A 15,599-nucleotide genomic window follows, 5' to 3' on the forward strand; every position below is an offset into this window, starting at 1 on the left:
AAAGAAGTAGGTTTGAAATGGTAACTAGATAAACATGGGGAAGTTTAGAAACATTCATGTCAAGCGGGCAATTTGCATTTTAAAATAAGCCATTCAAAAGAATGGGTAAAATCTTGCACCTAGATAGAATTCTCCAAGCAATGTGTTTACTTTTCTCAGTTTACTAATAAAATTGATAGAATCAAAGGATGTCATTTTCAGAAGAGGTAGAATTAAAAACCTAGTGATACAATGGGAAATTTACATTCAAAGGAAAAGTTAGGTATAAACAGAAAGGAGTTTATGTGTGTAAGGCCGAGGCATTTAAGATCTAGCCAGCCTGTACACCTGCAACTGTGTCTGCAAGGAACCTCATTTTGACTTCCTAAGGTCAAATGTGCTTTGCCTGGAGTTTTAAATCTGAATTTTACTGTTGCCTTAACAGGGGTGTTACTGAGAGTCAGATTAATTAAAGGATTTTTGTAGTTATTACAGTAGTAATTTTGTAGCCATATGTATGTGCTTACAATTTTTCTTGTATTAATAAATGTTTAATTTAGTTTTATAAAAAAACCTCTTGAGACTTGGTATCTTATTACTACTGAATTCAAAGCCTGCATCTCAAAACATACAAATTACAAAAATGGGTTATGACAGTTGTTTCAAGTTTCCCTCAGGGATTTGAGAATCAGCCCTTACAATCAGAAAAGTCATAATAAGATACACTCCTTAAAGATATATTATAAAACCCACTTTCTTCTAACTTAAAGTTGTACTCACAATTATTTGTATTACATCAAAAGAAAACTGTTACATGTTTAAATATACAGTTGCACGAAGTGATAAGCTTATGAATCTCTGAAGTGTAATGGCAGTTTACTGATATGTCCAGAATTGGTTACTGTGAAGTTGGTTTGAGATAGCTGTATGTTCTCACAATTCTGGTTTTCTGTAGGAGTGTTGTGCTTGGAACGTGTCTTAGATCATGTTCTACTTGCAATTGGGTTACTTGATGTTTCTCGTTATGGCATTTCTCTGATTTGGCATTGGTTTAATCACAATGTCATGCCATTGGGCTTTCGTCATGGTTCTGGACAGATGCTAATGATTTCTGCTGGATTTCATGTTCCAACGGTCAGGTGTTGTATTCGTACCTTTTCTCCAATGTTTAAGTTGGGTAACTCTTCGTCCACATGCCTGTCATGTGCATCCTTCATTTTCCTGTTTTTCAATGAGTGCGTCTCGTACTCCTAGAAGGTATCAATGAATGGTGACTGAGAAAGGTTGTTGGCACTTGTCTGCCAAACGATAATTCTGTTGGTGAAGGAATGGTTGCACTGAGTGTTGTTGCTTTAGGGTGTAAAATTATCATAGCGACATTCACATGCCATGGATCCCAGGGATAGAACCTCTGAGCCATTGTAGGCTGTGAGCTTAACAGTGGTTAGTTGAGCTTCACTTTCCACTTCTGGGGTGTATGCTTTTCAGCCTGTGACGTGGTAGAATGTTAGCACCTACGCTCATATCAATTTTTGCACACACAGTATGTTTCCAGGCTTCTGTGGGCATACAATGTGAATCGTGGCATAGGCTTCAAACCGTACAACAGTATCAATAAGTTCTATGATATAGACTGTATGGAATGCCTGCTCACTGCCTTTGTTAATGTTCACCATCCAACCTTGCAGTCTAACTGGTCATTTAGTGGATTTGATGTTTGTGATATTTGTTTGCTAGATTGCTGTACCTTTCATGTTTCCGACTATGTCTTGTCATGATGTCGAGCCCTCTGTTATGGCTTTGGTTGCCTGGAAGAGCGAATGCAGTGTCCTCTGGTGCCACATGCTTTGCATATGCTATGGAAAACTGGACAATTTCTGGGTGCCTGTATGAGACTGCACCTCCTGCATGGCTTACTAGGTGGACATAGTACACAGAGCCTGTAAACTCCTTCTATCCGCAATGATTCCTTCATACTTGCATCTGCTGTTTAGCTTTGCTTCCAAACTGTAATCTTTGGGTTGGTCCAAAAAGTTATTTTGCTATCCTTCAGTAGCGGTAGAAGTTATTATGAACTCGATGATTCTATCTGCCAGCTCTGCTTCTGAAAAGTGGTAATCAAGCCCCTTATCTCTGCAGTGACTCACAGAGTGATCTATTATCTCCTTGGATTCCTGTCTGAAAGACATAATTTTGATACGGTGTATATGAAACTCTTAACTGGTCTTCCAGTGTAGACCATATTTTGCTTGGGTCTTTGAGGTCATCTTTTGACAATGGTGATGTGTTCAATCTGCGGAGACCTTCATTTCTTATGGCAATTTTGACTTTGAAGACTTGTTTGTCTGGTTTGGAAACAGATAGGTCCTGAAAACATAGTTCCATCCCTGAGCAAATTGGTCTCAATAAGGAAGTCTGTTGTCTTCCAAGTTTTGTAGTCAACCTGTCAGTATTTGCAAGAGTATCAATGATATTTGTGGTAGGAACAAATTTTCAGGCTTGCACAATTTTTCAGGGCTTAAATTCTGTGGCTCCGCTTGCTTGCGGTTCCTTGGATGGTGACACCCTGTTGTTAGACTTAGGATTGATAGCACAGTTGCTGCTGTCCTCCCTTTTGTTGGGCCCCACCCCCACCCCACTCCCCCACGTAGCTGTGTTTCAGGGAATATGCTCTGGCACCAGAAGAAATTATGTAACGGTGAATGTCATTTTCAGCCTTGTTCAAGCTTTTGGACTCTTTTGCTGGCCATGTGGCAAATGTTTAGCCATCCCCTCCCCTGGTACTCCCGATCTGGTGACCCACAGATGAGTTGCTCCCATTAATAGTCATGTGCTACATGTAATGTCTAGTGCTACACCTCATGGAGTCGGTTGTCTAACAGTTGTTTCTACACAAGCTGTTGCAGCAGTTAGACTCAGGCTTACACTCCCCTGATTTGCAGTTGCTCTATCGGACCCGATGCCTGTCTTTTGGAGCAAGATGTATTGTCCTGACCACGTGAATTTGTTGTGCAATGGACAACTGCTTTGTTGCAGAGTCACTCACACAGAAGCTTCCGCACTGCTGTAACTACTGCGAATATACTTGCTAGGTCTTCAAACTTCCACACACTGGAATTCTGATGCATGTGGAGAGGTTCAGTGTTGCAGGTTCTGCAAAATCTTCAATTCAAATCTTCAAACACCACCAGCTGCTACCATATTATGTTTTCTACCTTAAACAAACATCACACAAAGAGGATTGGTAACTCAATTAGGTAGTGTGGTAACTATGGTTTTATGTAATATGTAGTACACCTTTAAGAAGGATGTTATAAAGGAAGATCACATGATCACAACTGCAAAAAAGGAGGTCCCTGACAAAGCATCTGAAATTTAGGAGCTGAGATATTCTACATGCCAAAGGAAACCCCTAGAAAGACTGAATTTAAAAATTACTTAGCTGTGTAATTTGCTATTTTGAAAAAATTGTACTTGTAAATATAAAATGTATTTCCGAGTAAAGGGTGAGGGAAGTGGTAATTATGGTTTTATGTTACGTGTACTTTAAGAAGAATGTTAGAAATGAAGATCACATGATCTTGTGTAACCAATAGAAGAGTAGCGCGGCTACCTCTGTAGTTAGTAGTCTGTAATTAGTCGTCAGAAGTATGGAGATAGGGTTTGAGTTGAAAGCATAGATCCTTTTGATCCAGCCATGGACGATTGGTCTCATTATGTTGAATGCCTCGCATTGCTTTTCTAAGCAAACGAGATTATGGGGGAAAAAAAGAGGCAAGCGATCCTCTTATCTGTATGTGGGAATAAAGCCTACAGCTGGACTCAAATTTTGATGGCACCCAGTGCCCCAGATTCGAAAATTTTTGATGAATTGGTGGACCACGTGAAGGGTCACTACCAGCCAAAGCTCTCTGGAATAATGCAATGGTTCAAGTTTAACTCCAGAATTAGAGCCCTGGGGGAGACAGTTGCTTGTTATGTGGAAGTTTGAAACAGTTGACAGAACTTTATGAGTTTGGTACATCTCTAAAACAACATGCTCAGAGATCGTTTAGTGTGCGGTGTAAATGAGGGCATGATTTGGAAGCGATTACTGTCCGAAACAAATTTGGGTTTTAAGAAGGCGCGAGAGATAGCACTGGCCACAGAAAGTGCAGTAAGGGATTCAAAAGCCATACAAGGAACGCAAAATGGATCCGTCCTCTATGTTGGGTGGGAAGCCCCAGCCAAAAAGGGCGCGAAAATGCAAGGCTCTGTCGAGAAGCGTAAAACAGCCACTGCTGGTAGTAAAATAAAAATAAATGACTTAGCAACGAAAACAAAGAATAATGGTAATAGAGGCGGAATCAAGCAGTCTTATAACAATTGGCAGTTGAAAAAAATCAAATGATTTTATTGTCATTGAAATGGACACACAATGAGACAGTACAAGGAAAGAATCAGGCAAAATTTCAAACAAAAGAAAAAACCTCATGAAACCTATAATGTAGAAGAGCCTGAAGCGACAAATTTAATTTGAAGGTTGGAAAAACAGAACCAATATATGTAACAGTGAAGGTAAATGGCAGACCTGTTAGAATGTAAGTGGACACAGGAGCTTCCACTACAGTAATTGGCGAACAAACTTTAAATATCTGAATTATGATGAACATCAATTAAATTTAGAACAAACTGATGCCAAATTAAAAACATACACGGGTGAAGACATGCAAGTCAAAGGCATAAGCAGAGTTACTGTCCATTACGAGAGCCGATCAGCAAAGTTGCCAGTGTTGGTATTGAGAGGCAGAGCACCAAGCCTTCTAGGGCGAAATTGGCTAAGTGAAATCAGCCACTGAAATTCCGAAAGGAAGTTGGAAGCGTTCCTGTTTTGATAAAGGAGTGTGTAAGGGCTCAACAACCTGAAGAAATGATGGCTGTCTTAATTCAAAACCTGGTAGAACAGCAAAAGGAAGTTGAAGAGACCATGCTTGATGACAGAGTTCGAGACGAGGTGAGCAACCTCTGAAAGGAAAAATAAAACCTGCTGAAAATACAATACAATATTCCCTCAGGTCAAAGTTTGTACCACTGTAAAAATGCAAAGAGAAACAGAAAGAATTCAGCACTTCTCTGAATAAACTGAAGGGTGTGTTGGCAGAGAAGACACAATGCTCAATTTTCCAGGAGCCAGCAAACAAATACAAAAAAGAGGTGGAAGAGTTGAAGAATCAGCTACATGAAGCCGAAGAGGCAAAAGTCACTGAATTTTCTAAGAAGCAGAGAGATGAAGAAACTTTGGGAGACTCAACCACTGAGTCCACTCAAGTCGAGTTTACATCTGAAAGAAGTCTGGCCATATTGAAGTCGAAAAGAAGACCGAGATTAAAGTCAGCGCTAGAAAGAAGAAAGCATGTAGAAAGAAGACACAGAAATACAAATAAGGCTTTAATCCTGGCAGCATACGAGTATACTTTTGTATATAGGCCTGGAAATCAAATTGCAAACACCAATGTACTTAGTCGTTTGCCTTTACAAGAAAATGATGACCAAGTTCTTGTGAAAAAACTTGTTATATTGTTAAATTTATTAGATTCATCACCGGTACGTGCTAGACAGATCAGAGACTGGACAAGTGGCGACCCAGTCCTATCTTGAGTATGAGAACAAGTGCTTCATGGTTGGTTACAAGAGCCTGTATCTGACAAAATGAAACCATACTTCAACAAAAGACATGAAACAACCAGCCAGGATGATATCTTATTGTGGGGAGCATGAGTGATAGTTCCTCCAAAGGTAAGAAAGCCATTATTAATTGAACTACACAGTGCACATTCGGGAATTTCCCGAATGAAGACCATAGTACACAGTTATCCATGGCGGCCTGGGATGGATAGAAAAATAGAGAGTTTAGTGAAGAATTGTGTGCAGTGTCAGCAATTGCAAAAGTTGCCTTTAGCAGCTCTGTTACACCCTTGGGAGTGGCTAGGAAGACCATGGGTGCGGTTACACATTGACTATGTGGGACCTTTCATGGGAACAAAGTTTCTGCTCATTGTTGATGCCCACTCAAAATGGATGGACATATATGAGGTGAAGTCACCAACGTCTTCTGCTACAATTGAGAAGCTACGTCAAAGTTTTGCCATTAATGGACTGCCAGAAGTGGTTGTATCTGATAACAGCACGGCATTTACGAGTGCAGAGTTTCAACGGTTTATCAGTCTCAACGGTATCAGTCGTGTAAAAACTTTACTGTACCAACCTTCCTCAAACGGATTGGCTGAAAGGGCGATTCAAACGTCCAAGGCTGGCATGCAAAAGCTAATTGGTGATTCCTTGGTGATTCCTTGGCAATCAAGCTAGCATGCTTTATTTTTCATTATAGGACAACCCCTCACACAATAACAGGTGTCACACCTGCGGAGCTATCGCTGAAACGCTGTCTCAGGATGAGATTGAGCTTAATAATGCCAAATTTAAGGGGCAAGGTGGAAAGGAGTCAGAGATGTGAGAAAACTAGACATGACTGGCATAGTCGTGAGAGTATATTTACCGTGGGAGAGATGGTATATATGAAGAACTTTGGAGAAGGACCAAAGTGGTTACTGGGCGAAATAGTGCAGTGACTGGACCTCCATCTTACCATATGGAGGTGGAAGGCCAAGTCATACATGTGGAGACATGTGGATTATCTAAGGAAGAGAGAAACAAATCATCAAGAAATGATTTCACCAGTGTTCACTACCAGGTCAACAATTCCTGTTGAGAGAACTCAACCTAGTACAGATGTGTTTGATGTGTTGGATGAGCTGCAAGAGTTGAGGAAACAGATTTGCAGGTGCTCACCAAAGGACCTGATGTTCAGACAGCTCCAAAAAAAGAGGTTCCTGGCAAGGCATTTGAAGTTGTAGAGCTGAGATGCTCTATACGCCAAAGGAAACCCCCAGAAAGGCTGAATTTGTAAATTACTTATCTGTGTAAATAATTTGCCATTTAAAAAAACATTGTATTTCCGAATAAAGGGGGAGGGGTGTGGTAATTATGGTTTTATGTAGCGTGTAGTATACCTTTAAGAAGAATGTTGTAGTGTGTAGTATACCTTTAAGAAGAATGTTATAAAGGAAGTTCACATGATCTTGTGTAACCAATAGAAGAGCAGCATGGGCTACCTCTGTAGTTAGTAGTCTGTAGTTAGTTGTCAGAAGTATGGAGATGGGGTTTGATGTGAAAGCACACATGAGTAGCTGCTGAGTACCTTTGTAAATAAACAGAATGTGTTCCACCTAAGATATATCTGCTGATCAATTCTATCTATAGTACCAACTCGGCCATCCCTCAACAAGCGTGCAACTGAGATTCACAAGGCCCAACAAACTGGTGATGAGGATCCAAAAGATGGGTCCTAGAGGTCAGACATGTACACTTTTACTCTCGGACTGCTCCAATCTTCTGCTCAATGATCACATGAGCATATACATCTCATCCTGTCTGGTGATACACAGTAGTTTTAGATTTACCCCTTAAAAGTATAAGACATTAATTTTCAGCAGACAAACTTAATTTCGCAGAGTGATAAATAGACCAAGAGATGCCCAGAAGTTAAATAACAAACCAACAACTAACCTGTTGCATTATGCCATTAAATATCGTTGATTAGGAATTGTTGCTGGGTGGGATAACCATGTAGAGAATAACATGATGGCGAAGATCAATATTGAAAACTGGTCTTGCAAGAGGTGTAGCACCCTAATATTAACAAAATATTCTGCAATCTGTATGCCAATTCACCAATAAAGCAGGCAAGGCATATCCAACTAGTAATGTGCCTGCTCTTCCTGCCTGCCAATCTGCGACTTTAGTAGGCCAAAGAATGGGTGCTGCCTGGTGGAACTTCTAGGCCATTGTGTTTAACAGAGTTCTGACCGGGCAGCCTTCTTGATACTGAAAACTTGTTATTGGAAGGAGAGCCAAGGCAATATTATCCACCGTTTAACAAAATAATGAATAAATCTAGTAATTTTGTTTCACTGGGGAAGGGTAGCCTGGTGGTGTGGGCAATGAAAGAGAGATATTGAAGTACTCCAGTCCACTAATATTCTATTTTACTTTAGTAACTTTTTCCAACAATTTTCATCCCATTTCTCTCATTCTTCTTATGAAGAATCGGTTCTTGCTGGGTTACAATTCCTCTTTTATCAGAAATCCTCCAGCACCTCACCAAAATGACAATTGTTCAAGTGTGAGACTAGTTAGTGTCTGTTGCCATAGCAGGGTGAAACCAGGGGCTGAATAATGCGCTCCCAGATCAGGAGCCACATCGTGGAGTGTAATATGGGGTGTGGTGATGTCGAGCGCTGTTTCCGACATCATTATGCCAGCTTGCGATAATATGGGAGGTGGGTGGGTCAAAAAGTTGGAAACCCACCCGTATTATTCAGATGGCAATTGAGAAAGCAATTAAAGTCATTAATGAGCCAACTCACAGCAGTGAAGCAATAATATGCCTTCAGGCTGAGAAGCACAACAGGTGGGGAATCCATTTTTTGATGGACAAGGTTGTTTGGGCAGGTTTAAAACTGCAGCTGAGGCCAGAGTCTCAGCTTTGCAGTTAACCCTTCGGTGACTGCAGAAACTGTTCTTGTGAATGAACAGAGGAACATTTTGGTGATTGTTTCATCAGAAGGACTCTCTGATTCAGACGGCTGCATTCACTACCAAGACCCGTAGCACACTGGACCAAAATTGCTCATACTGATGCCATATTCACCATGACCGACCTCATTAGGTCATTGAGCCTTTTGTCGCACTGGGACCGGCTTCTTCTCACTATACCCACACTGTTGGCCTCTTTAGCCACCTCCTCCCACACAGCACGAGTCTGGCTGGGCTTCCTCCTCTTGCCAATGGTTGGCATGAGCTGGTCATGTCAATCATGAACTGCACACAGGAGGATACCATGTGTAGCATCACTGAATCTGGGGGGCGGTTTGGCTCTTTTGGTAAGCCTCTGCCCTCGCTCCAATCACACTGCCATCTATGTATAGGGACATGTAACAAATGTACAACTTCTCGATGCCAAGAGGTGGGAGGTTTGCTGATTTTTAAAATTTCTGCTACCTTTGAAGATTGGCATGGTTTGCAGAGATTAGCTACAATTTAAATACACTTACCTGGCCAGACTGGCAAATGCACAAATCTTGTCTCTGTATAATAAACCCAGTTTATTCATCTGCTGGGTCACCTGATGCTGTCTCTCGTGCAGGGGGCCCTTTAAAGTGCTGACCGTGACCTTGTTCCGGGATCAAGGCCCGCAGCCTCCGAGACCGGACATTCCACCCTCCAGCACTCATTGGGCAGGATGAAACTCTTTCGAGTTATCAACAGTCACAGATTGCAACTCTTTCGAGTACAATCACAGTTCTTAGTTTTCCAGGAGTGGGACATGAACCCACAACCCTCTGATTCAAAGGCGAGGGTGCTATGAACTGAGCCACAGCTGACACCACCCACCCTTGCTGCTAAGTGGTGGCAATCAACATATTATTGGGCATGCCCTGACAGCAGCCTCAAAAGTCAGAACGATGCTGATTTCCGGGTATGGAACTCACTGTTGGTGCGCGACCATATTATTCAGCCCCAGGAGTGGGGGCTCCCTACATTGTGTATTGCTGCATCCCAGACCCTCGGGCCTGGCATACTACTGATGGAGTTATGCCTGGTCACATCAGGTGTACTTCTCAACAATCTAGAGAAATGGGGTCTCAATAAGGAATACAGGCTGAGATCGTAACATGGACCCCTGAGATATGTAGGGTATTATTATTTTATGTGCTAAAAAGTCCCCTTACAAAGGGACAATGGAGATAACAGGGATTCTTTCTAGGGACTTGGCAACTTCTAGATTGATTGCTCTTCACTGGTTCATTCAACCTTCTTGGTATGGCAAGGATCGCAGGTGGACCGCTAGTGCAATAAGTACCTGCCAATGGCAGCCAAATTAAAAAAAAAAACTCCCAGTAATTTGGAAAATCTACCAGAGCTGGCTGCGCAGGTTCTCAGAAGTTGTGTCCAACACTTACATCAAGGTGCAGATTTTTGAGGCAACATCTTCACTTATTTCAACAATTGTATGAAATCCTGCTCCAGGCAATAATCTTGCTTGTCCAGAGTACGTGCGCATAATTTAGATGCATGTTCCCCCTGACTTTTGTCCATCCGTTTTAATAGATGGATAATTGGGGCCAGCAAGGCTAAATTTCCAGTGTGGACTACTGGCAGATGAGGCTCCCTACTGGAGGTCCAATTTTGTAAAATTGAACCAACCATGTTAATAAGAACTGTTTTGTTTAGTTGTAATTAAGAGGTTTAAAGGCTCTTGAATTCTAGTCTTCCTTTGGAGATGGGAAACAGGAGCCAGTTCTGTTTTTGTGGCAGGAACCTGCTTCCAGTGCGAAACAGACTGGATTTCAAATTTTCCTGGGGGTGAGCCTTTAATTGATATGGGGATAGATTTCCTGTCCAATTTAAAGGGGGCAGGAGTGGAGACAGCTTTCAGACACCCAAGCCAGCCTCACTGAGACTGCTGGTTGCCTTGAAGGAGAGAGTTTCTGTCAAAGCCTGTCACTGCATCATAGGGACCCGAGATGACCCAGGGGAGCTGGAGGACTGGAACCCATGAGGGAACAAAGGGAGATCCTCTCCCCGGAGCATGGCAGGAGAAGGCCACCTCATCATACAGCAGGGGCAACTCACTGTTCAATGTTGTCTCCCTCTGCCTCCAATTTCTCCTTCTATCCTACCTCCTGCCTCTCCCCTGATGAACTGTTACCTTCCTCAAGACCCATACCATCCTGGACAGAGCACAATGACCAAGACCCTTGCAGGAGGGTATTGCAGGACACCACTTTATGGAATCAGGCATCGGACTCAGTGCCATCTGAGCCTATGATGCCTCATCATTTGTTACCCTGATGTGTTGTCCAGCATTGGTCAAGACAGCATCTGTTCACCTGGGTGATGCATCGGTATACAGTCGCCTGTGAGACGCTGCAGAGGTTCACACTGATGAGGGTATTAATACCTGTGGCCATCTTGTCTAGAGAGTCACAGGCCGGAATTTTCTAGTCCCTCACGCCGGCAGGATCTTCCGGTCCTGCCGATGTGAACGGAGATTTTGATGGCTCTCCGGCCCCACCACAGAGGGGCTGGAAAATTCTGGCCACAGTCTTCTTCAGCACTTGTTCACAGTCATCTGGAGGTCTCTGTCTGTAGATCCTGTGCCCAGGATAGCGTCCCATTCTCCTTTGTGCTCCTCGTCCCTCTTTTCTGGCCTCCTGATGCCTGGCACTCTGCCCATCCTGTGCAGGTTGCTGCTCCTCATCCCCAATGGCCTCAAACCCTAAGGGTGCAGCACCCATTTCCTGCTGAACCACCCCTGTGCTCAGATGGGGCTCAAAAGCCAGACCCACTGCTCTGATTCCCACATGATATTGGGTGATGCCAGGCGGGTGATGACCTCCTGAACTGGAAAAGTTCTTAATTCTGGCTTCTTCCCCAGCTGACCTATGATGGGGTGCTGCAACTTTAAATTTAAAGGGTTAAGCCCTTTAAACTTTAAAAAGCATTTTTACTTACCTTTTTAAGCTTTTCCCACCTCCGTGACTTCACACAGACATGATCCTTGCCGCAATGCAGCTTGTCTGAATCAGCCAGCTGCCAAACACTGACCGCCTCCAGGAAAATTGCACACGTTGTAGGAGACGGACTTTTAATAACTTCTCAATGTGTTCATTGGCCTCATAATTGGTGTGGGTGAGTTATGAGCTCCGCGCTCGCCGCCACTCTCAGGAATATCGGGGAGGGTGGAAACGGAGGTGGGAACTCTGGCTACACAATGGGATGAATAACACGCTCCGAGATTGGGAGCGTTTCCTGCTTCGCAGAGTGTATTATGGGGCATGATGACGTCGGGCCCTATCTACGACATCATCATGCTGGGTTCTGCTAATACAGCTTGTGGGCGGGAGAAAAAGTCAAAAACCGGCCCACTACCCGCCCACATTATTTAAATATCAATTTAAAAGGCAATTCAGCTAATTAACTATACACATCTCATTGCAATAATACCCCTTCAAGGTGAGACTTAAGACAGGTGGGGGATCCGTATTTTTGAAGACAAGCTTGTTTGGGTGGGTTTTAAACCTGAAGTTGAGACCAGAGTCTCAGCTTTGCAGTTCAAACTCCATTGACTGCAGGGGCTGCTTATTTCAGTGGGCAGATGAATCATTTGGATATTTGTTCATAAGGAGGACTCCCCTCTGACTCAGAGGGCTCTTGATGAAATATTTTCCTGTCCATTACCCAGGGGTGATGGGTGAAAAGTGTCTGAGACTGATGGAGATTGTTGCCTCAGTTGCAGACACAACCTCCAGTGAGGAGGAGAGAAGGGATAGGAGAAGGAGAAGGGTGAAAGGAAGAAGGGAACACAGGGAGGCTCAGGATGCTGTGGTTCCACAGGAAGGGGGCAGAGCAGCGCCAGACCCCGAGGATCAGGAGGCACCCAGAAACCCTCAGCAGAGGTGCAGGCCAACTTATGGCACTCCAAGGGTATACAGGCAGAGATTTAGCTACCTGCAGCTGACCTCATGAGGTCATTGAGCCTTTTGTGGCACTGGGACCAAGTTCTCCTCACCATGTCAACACTGTTGACCTCGTCACCTTGTCCCATGCAGCAGGAGTCTACCTGGGCTTCCTCCTCTTCCCTGCATTCAGCATGAACTAGTCATGTCTATCATGTACTGCACACAGGAGGGCAACAAGGGCAGTCTCACTGAATTTGGGGGCGGCTTTGCCTCTTCTAGAATGCCTCTCCCCTTGCTCCAATGGTGCAGACATCAATGCATGGAAATACATAATAAATGTACAACTCCTCAATGCCAAAGGGTGGGAGACTTGCTGAATTGTAAACATTGTACTGCCCATGCAGATTGACATGGTTGGCAAAGATTACCTGGCTAGACTGGAAAATTCACAAATTTTCACCTTGTATAGTTCTGCTCTCCAATGATCATCTGATGGGTCACTCGACACTGTCTCATGCCAGGGGGCACTTTAAAGTGCTGGCAGTTACCTTACTACCGGGATAAGGCCCGCAGACTCCGAGACTGGACATCCCACCCTCCAGCACTCATTGGGGGATGACAGTCTGTAACCCGACCTTGATGCTAATTGGCAGCAATTTGCGTATTATCAGGCGCACAGCGACAGCAGGCCGGGAAGTCGGAATACTGCTGACTTCCGGGTGCGGAACCTGCCTTCAGCGTGCGAGCATATATTCAGCCTGATGTCGCAACCATTTCTTTTACCTGTCCACCTCCCTTCGAACCCAATCAGGCCCGGGAAAATCTGACCCGACTGTTTCAACTTTCTCCAAGAGTAAAAGCAATGCAATTGCCATGTCACAATGATATTCTTTTGGATATGCTTTTATGTCACTTTTGATCACTAAAATAAAACAGTTGATAAAAGATTGCATAGAAATAGCTCCATTGTTCATGTTTATTAAATATTCGATTTTCATGAAAGTTTTGTAAATGAGCACCAGTAACAATTGATTTGTGACAACTTTTTCAGAAAAAGAGAGAGGGCCTTATGTAGAGAACTATAAGCCTTGCAGAGCATGAAGTAACTGTCATTTCTGGCTGGTAACAAATCATCACTCTGAATAAAACTAATCATACGGCCAGCTTGAGTCACTCGATGCACTATTATATAACAGAAGTTTTTACTCTTACGTTTAAAAAAAATCACTTGGAAATAAAAAAAGCGTTGGTTATATTAAGCTGTGGAAGATATTAATCTATAGATGATAAACAAAATCATCTACCCATTGTAATTTGTTGTTGTGGAATCTGCATTTATCCTTGGTAAAGGTTGGAAGGATGTCAATTCCACTGATGCAATTGTCTCATTTAACAAGAGCAAGGTGACCCGCCCTTACAAAATTATAGATTTATCCCATCCAGATATTTGTTAGAGTAACAACCTGGCTCAAGCATGCCATGTCGGTTAAATAGTTAGACAGAAAATGTGTCTTTTAATTGTAAAAAAGATACAGGATTTTGCCTTCCAAATCCTTCTTATTAGAAAAAGGCCATCTATGCCATAAAATGCAGGCACACATCAGCCATATAAATTGACAAAGCAATGCACATGGTTTAATGTTCATTTTACAATGTTGTGATCTGTGAGGCCCTCTTGTGTTGAGGCCCTAGAATTATATTTGGCTCCTTCAGGACTAAAAGATTAACACAATATGTTTTCAAAATACATTGTTTTCCCATATCATAAGACGATATGGTTAAGGTTACTGTAATTAACTAAAGTAAGAGTCACAGAAAGTACAATGCATTAATGCCAACTTGCTCATGTATCCTCCATTTAGTATAATACCTACAATGGCAATTAATTGTTCTTCAGAAGCCAGTCTGGTGAAATTGGTCCCAAAGTGGAAAAGAAGGGCCACCACCAAGGCTTTTCTCCACGTGAAGATGGATATTCATCATCTCCATCTTCGTGTCCCTGCTCAGTCCTCTCCAGATGATCTATCAGATCTAATTCATCCATTCCTTCATCAAAAGTTTCAAAATCAATATCAGGCTCTAGGCGACGCAAAACAAAGTCCACACGACCAGCTCCCTCCATCTTTACTGGTAAATATATTCTCTTCAAAACACGTGTGTGACCTCGAGCATATGCGCTTACAAAATGTGTACCTGGAGGTAGTAGTCTCCAATATTCTCCATTAGTAACTACAACCAAAAATAGAAGACAAAGTTATATTAATAAAGCAGCAAGTGTAACCATGTTCTAAGAGTATGTTATGTTTTTTTTTCCAGAAATGATAAACGCATTTACAATGTCATTATTTATGGCAACCAAAGGAACTTTTATTCCTATAACTTGTTCCAATTTTTCACTTTTACCTGAAAGGATATTATGTCGGATTCCTCTGACTTTGATCTCTGCCCCTTTAATTCCTCTTCCTCTGTCATCCTTTACAACTCCTTTTATTCCTTGATGCACCTACAAGACCAGCACAACATTATGAGTTAGTTCCAGTTTTACTGAATAATGATGTCCCCACACAAATGGAAGTTCATTGGGGAGAATTTCAATGGGCGCCCACTTGCAATGGGCCCTTGTAACTTAAGGGGCAAGTATATCCAAAATATCCATCATTGAGTTGCAGGGGAAAACAAAAACATATTTTTTGCAATGGTGGATCTAGAAATTTTCTGAAGGGTGACTTGAGCCCTGAAAGCATGAGAGGGTCTAGGGCAAGTCCCCAAGAAACTTAGATTTTTGATGCTTTTTTCTCGCATTTTCCAGAAAATTTTGGATCATAATGGCTCTTCTTTTGCTGTAATAACAACAGTGAAGCTGTCAGTGCTCACCATTCTTACACAGTAAATCTGACAAAATTCAACAACTGGCACCTGGACATGTGCATTGAAACATGGAAATCTAGAAATTGCTGTCAGGGATACCCACCCCCTCCACGTGGTCCTCACTGATGCACTTGGCATTGAATAATTGCAAGTGTGAGAACTTGGGATAATTACCCTTTAGTTCTGCAC

At 42.6% G+C, this 15,599-nt stretch overlaps 1 protein-coding gene across 1 annotated transcript in view; it reads right to left on the reverse strand.

Annotated features, from left to right (window-relative positions):
- Nucleotides 1–13,489: 13,489 nt before the first annotated feature.
- The window catches only part of cpz (carboxypeptidase Z), a 60,309-nt gene continuing 58,199 nt past the window's right edge, over nt 13,490–15,599 (reverse strand). Inside the window, exons 10-11 of the mRNA XM_078542513.1 lie at nt 14,946–15,045; nt 13,490–14,771 (exon numbers count right to left, since the gene is read on the reverse strand). Coding sequence (XP_078398639.1) covers nt 14,425–14,771; nt 14,946–15,045 — 447 coding nt within the window. The 3' untranslated portion in view covers nt 13,490–14,424. The remainder of the gene's footprint in view (nt 14,772–14,945; nt 15,046–15,599) is intronic.

Source organism: Cetorhinus maximus, chromosome 1 (assembly GCF_964194155.1).
Source record: "Cetorhinus maximus chromosome 1, sCetMax3.hap1.1, whole genome shotgun sequence".
Taxonomy (NCBI): Eukaryota; Metazoa; Chordata; class Chondrichthyes; order Lamniformes; family Cetorhinidae; genus Cetorhinus; species Cetorhinus maximus.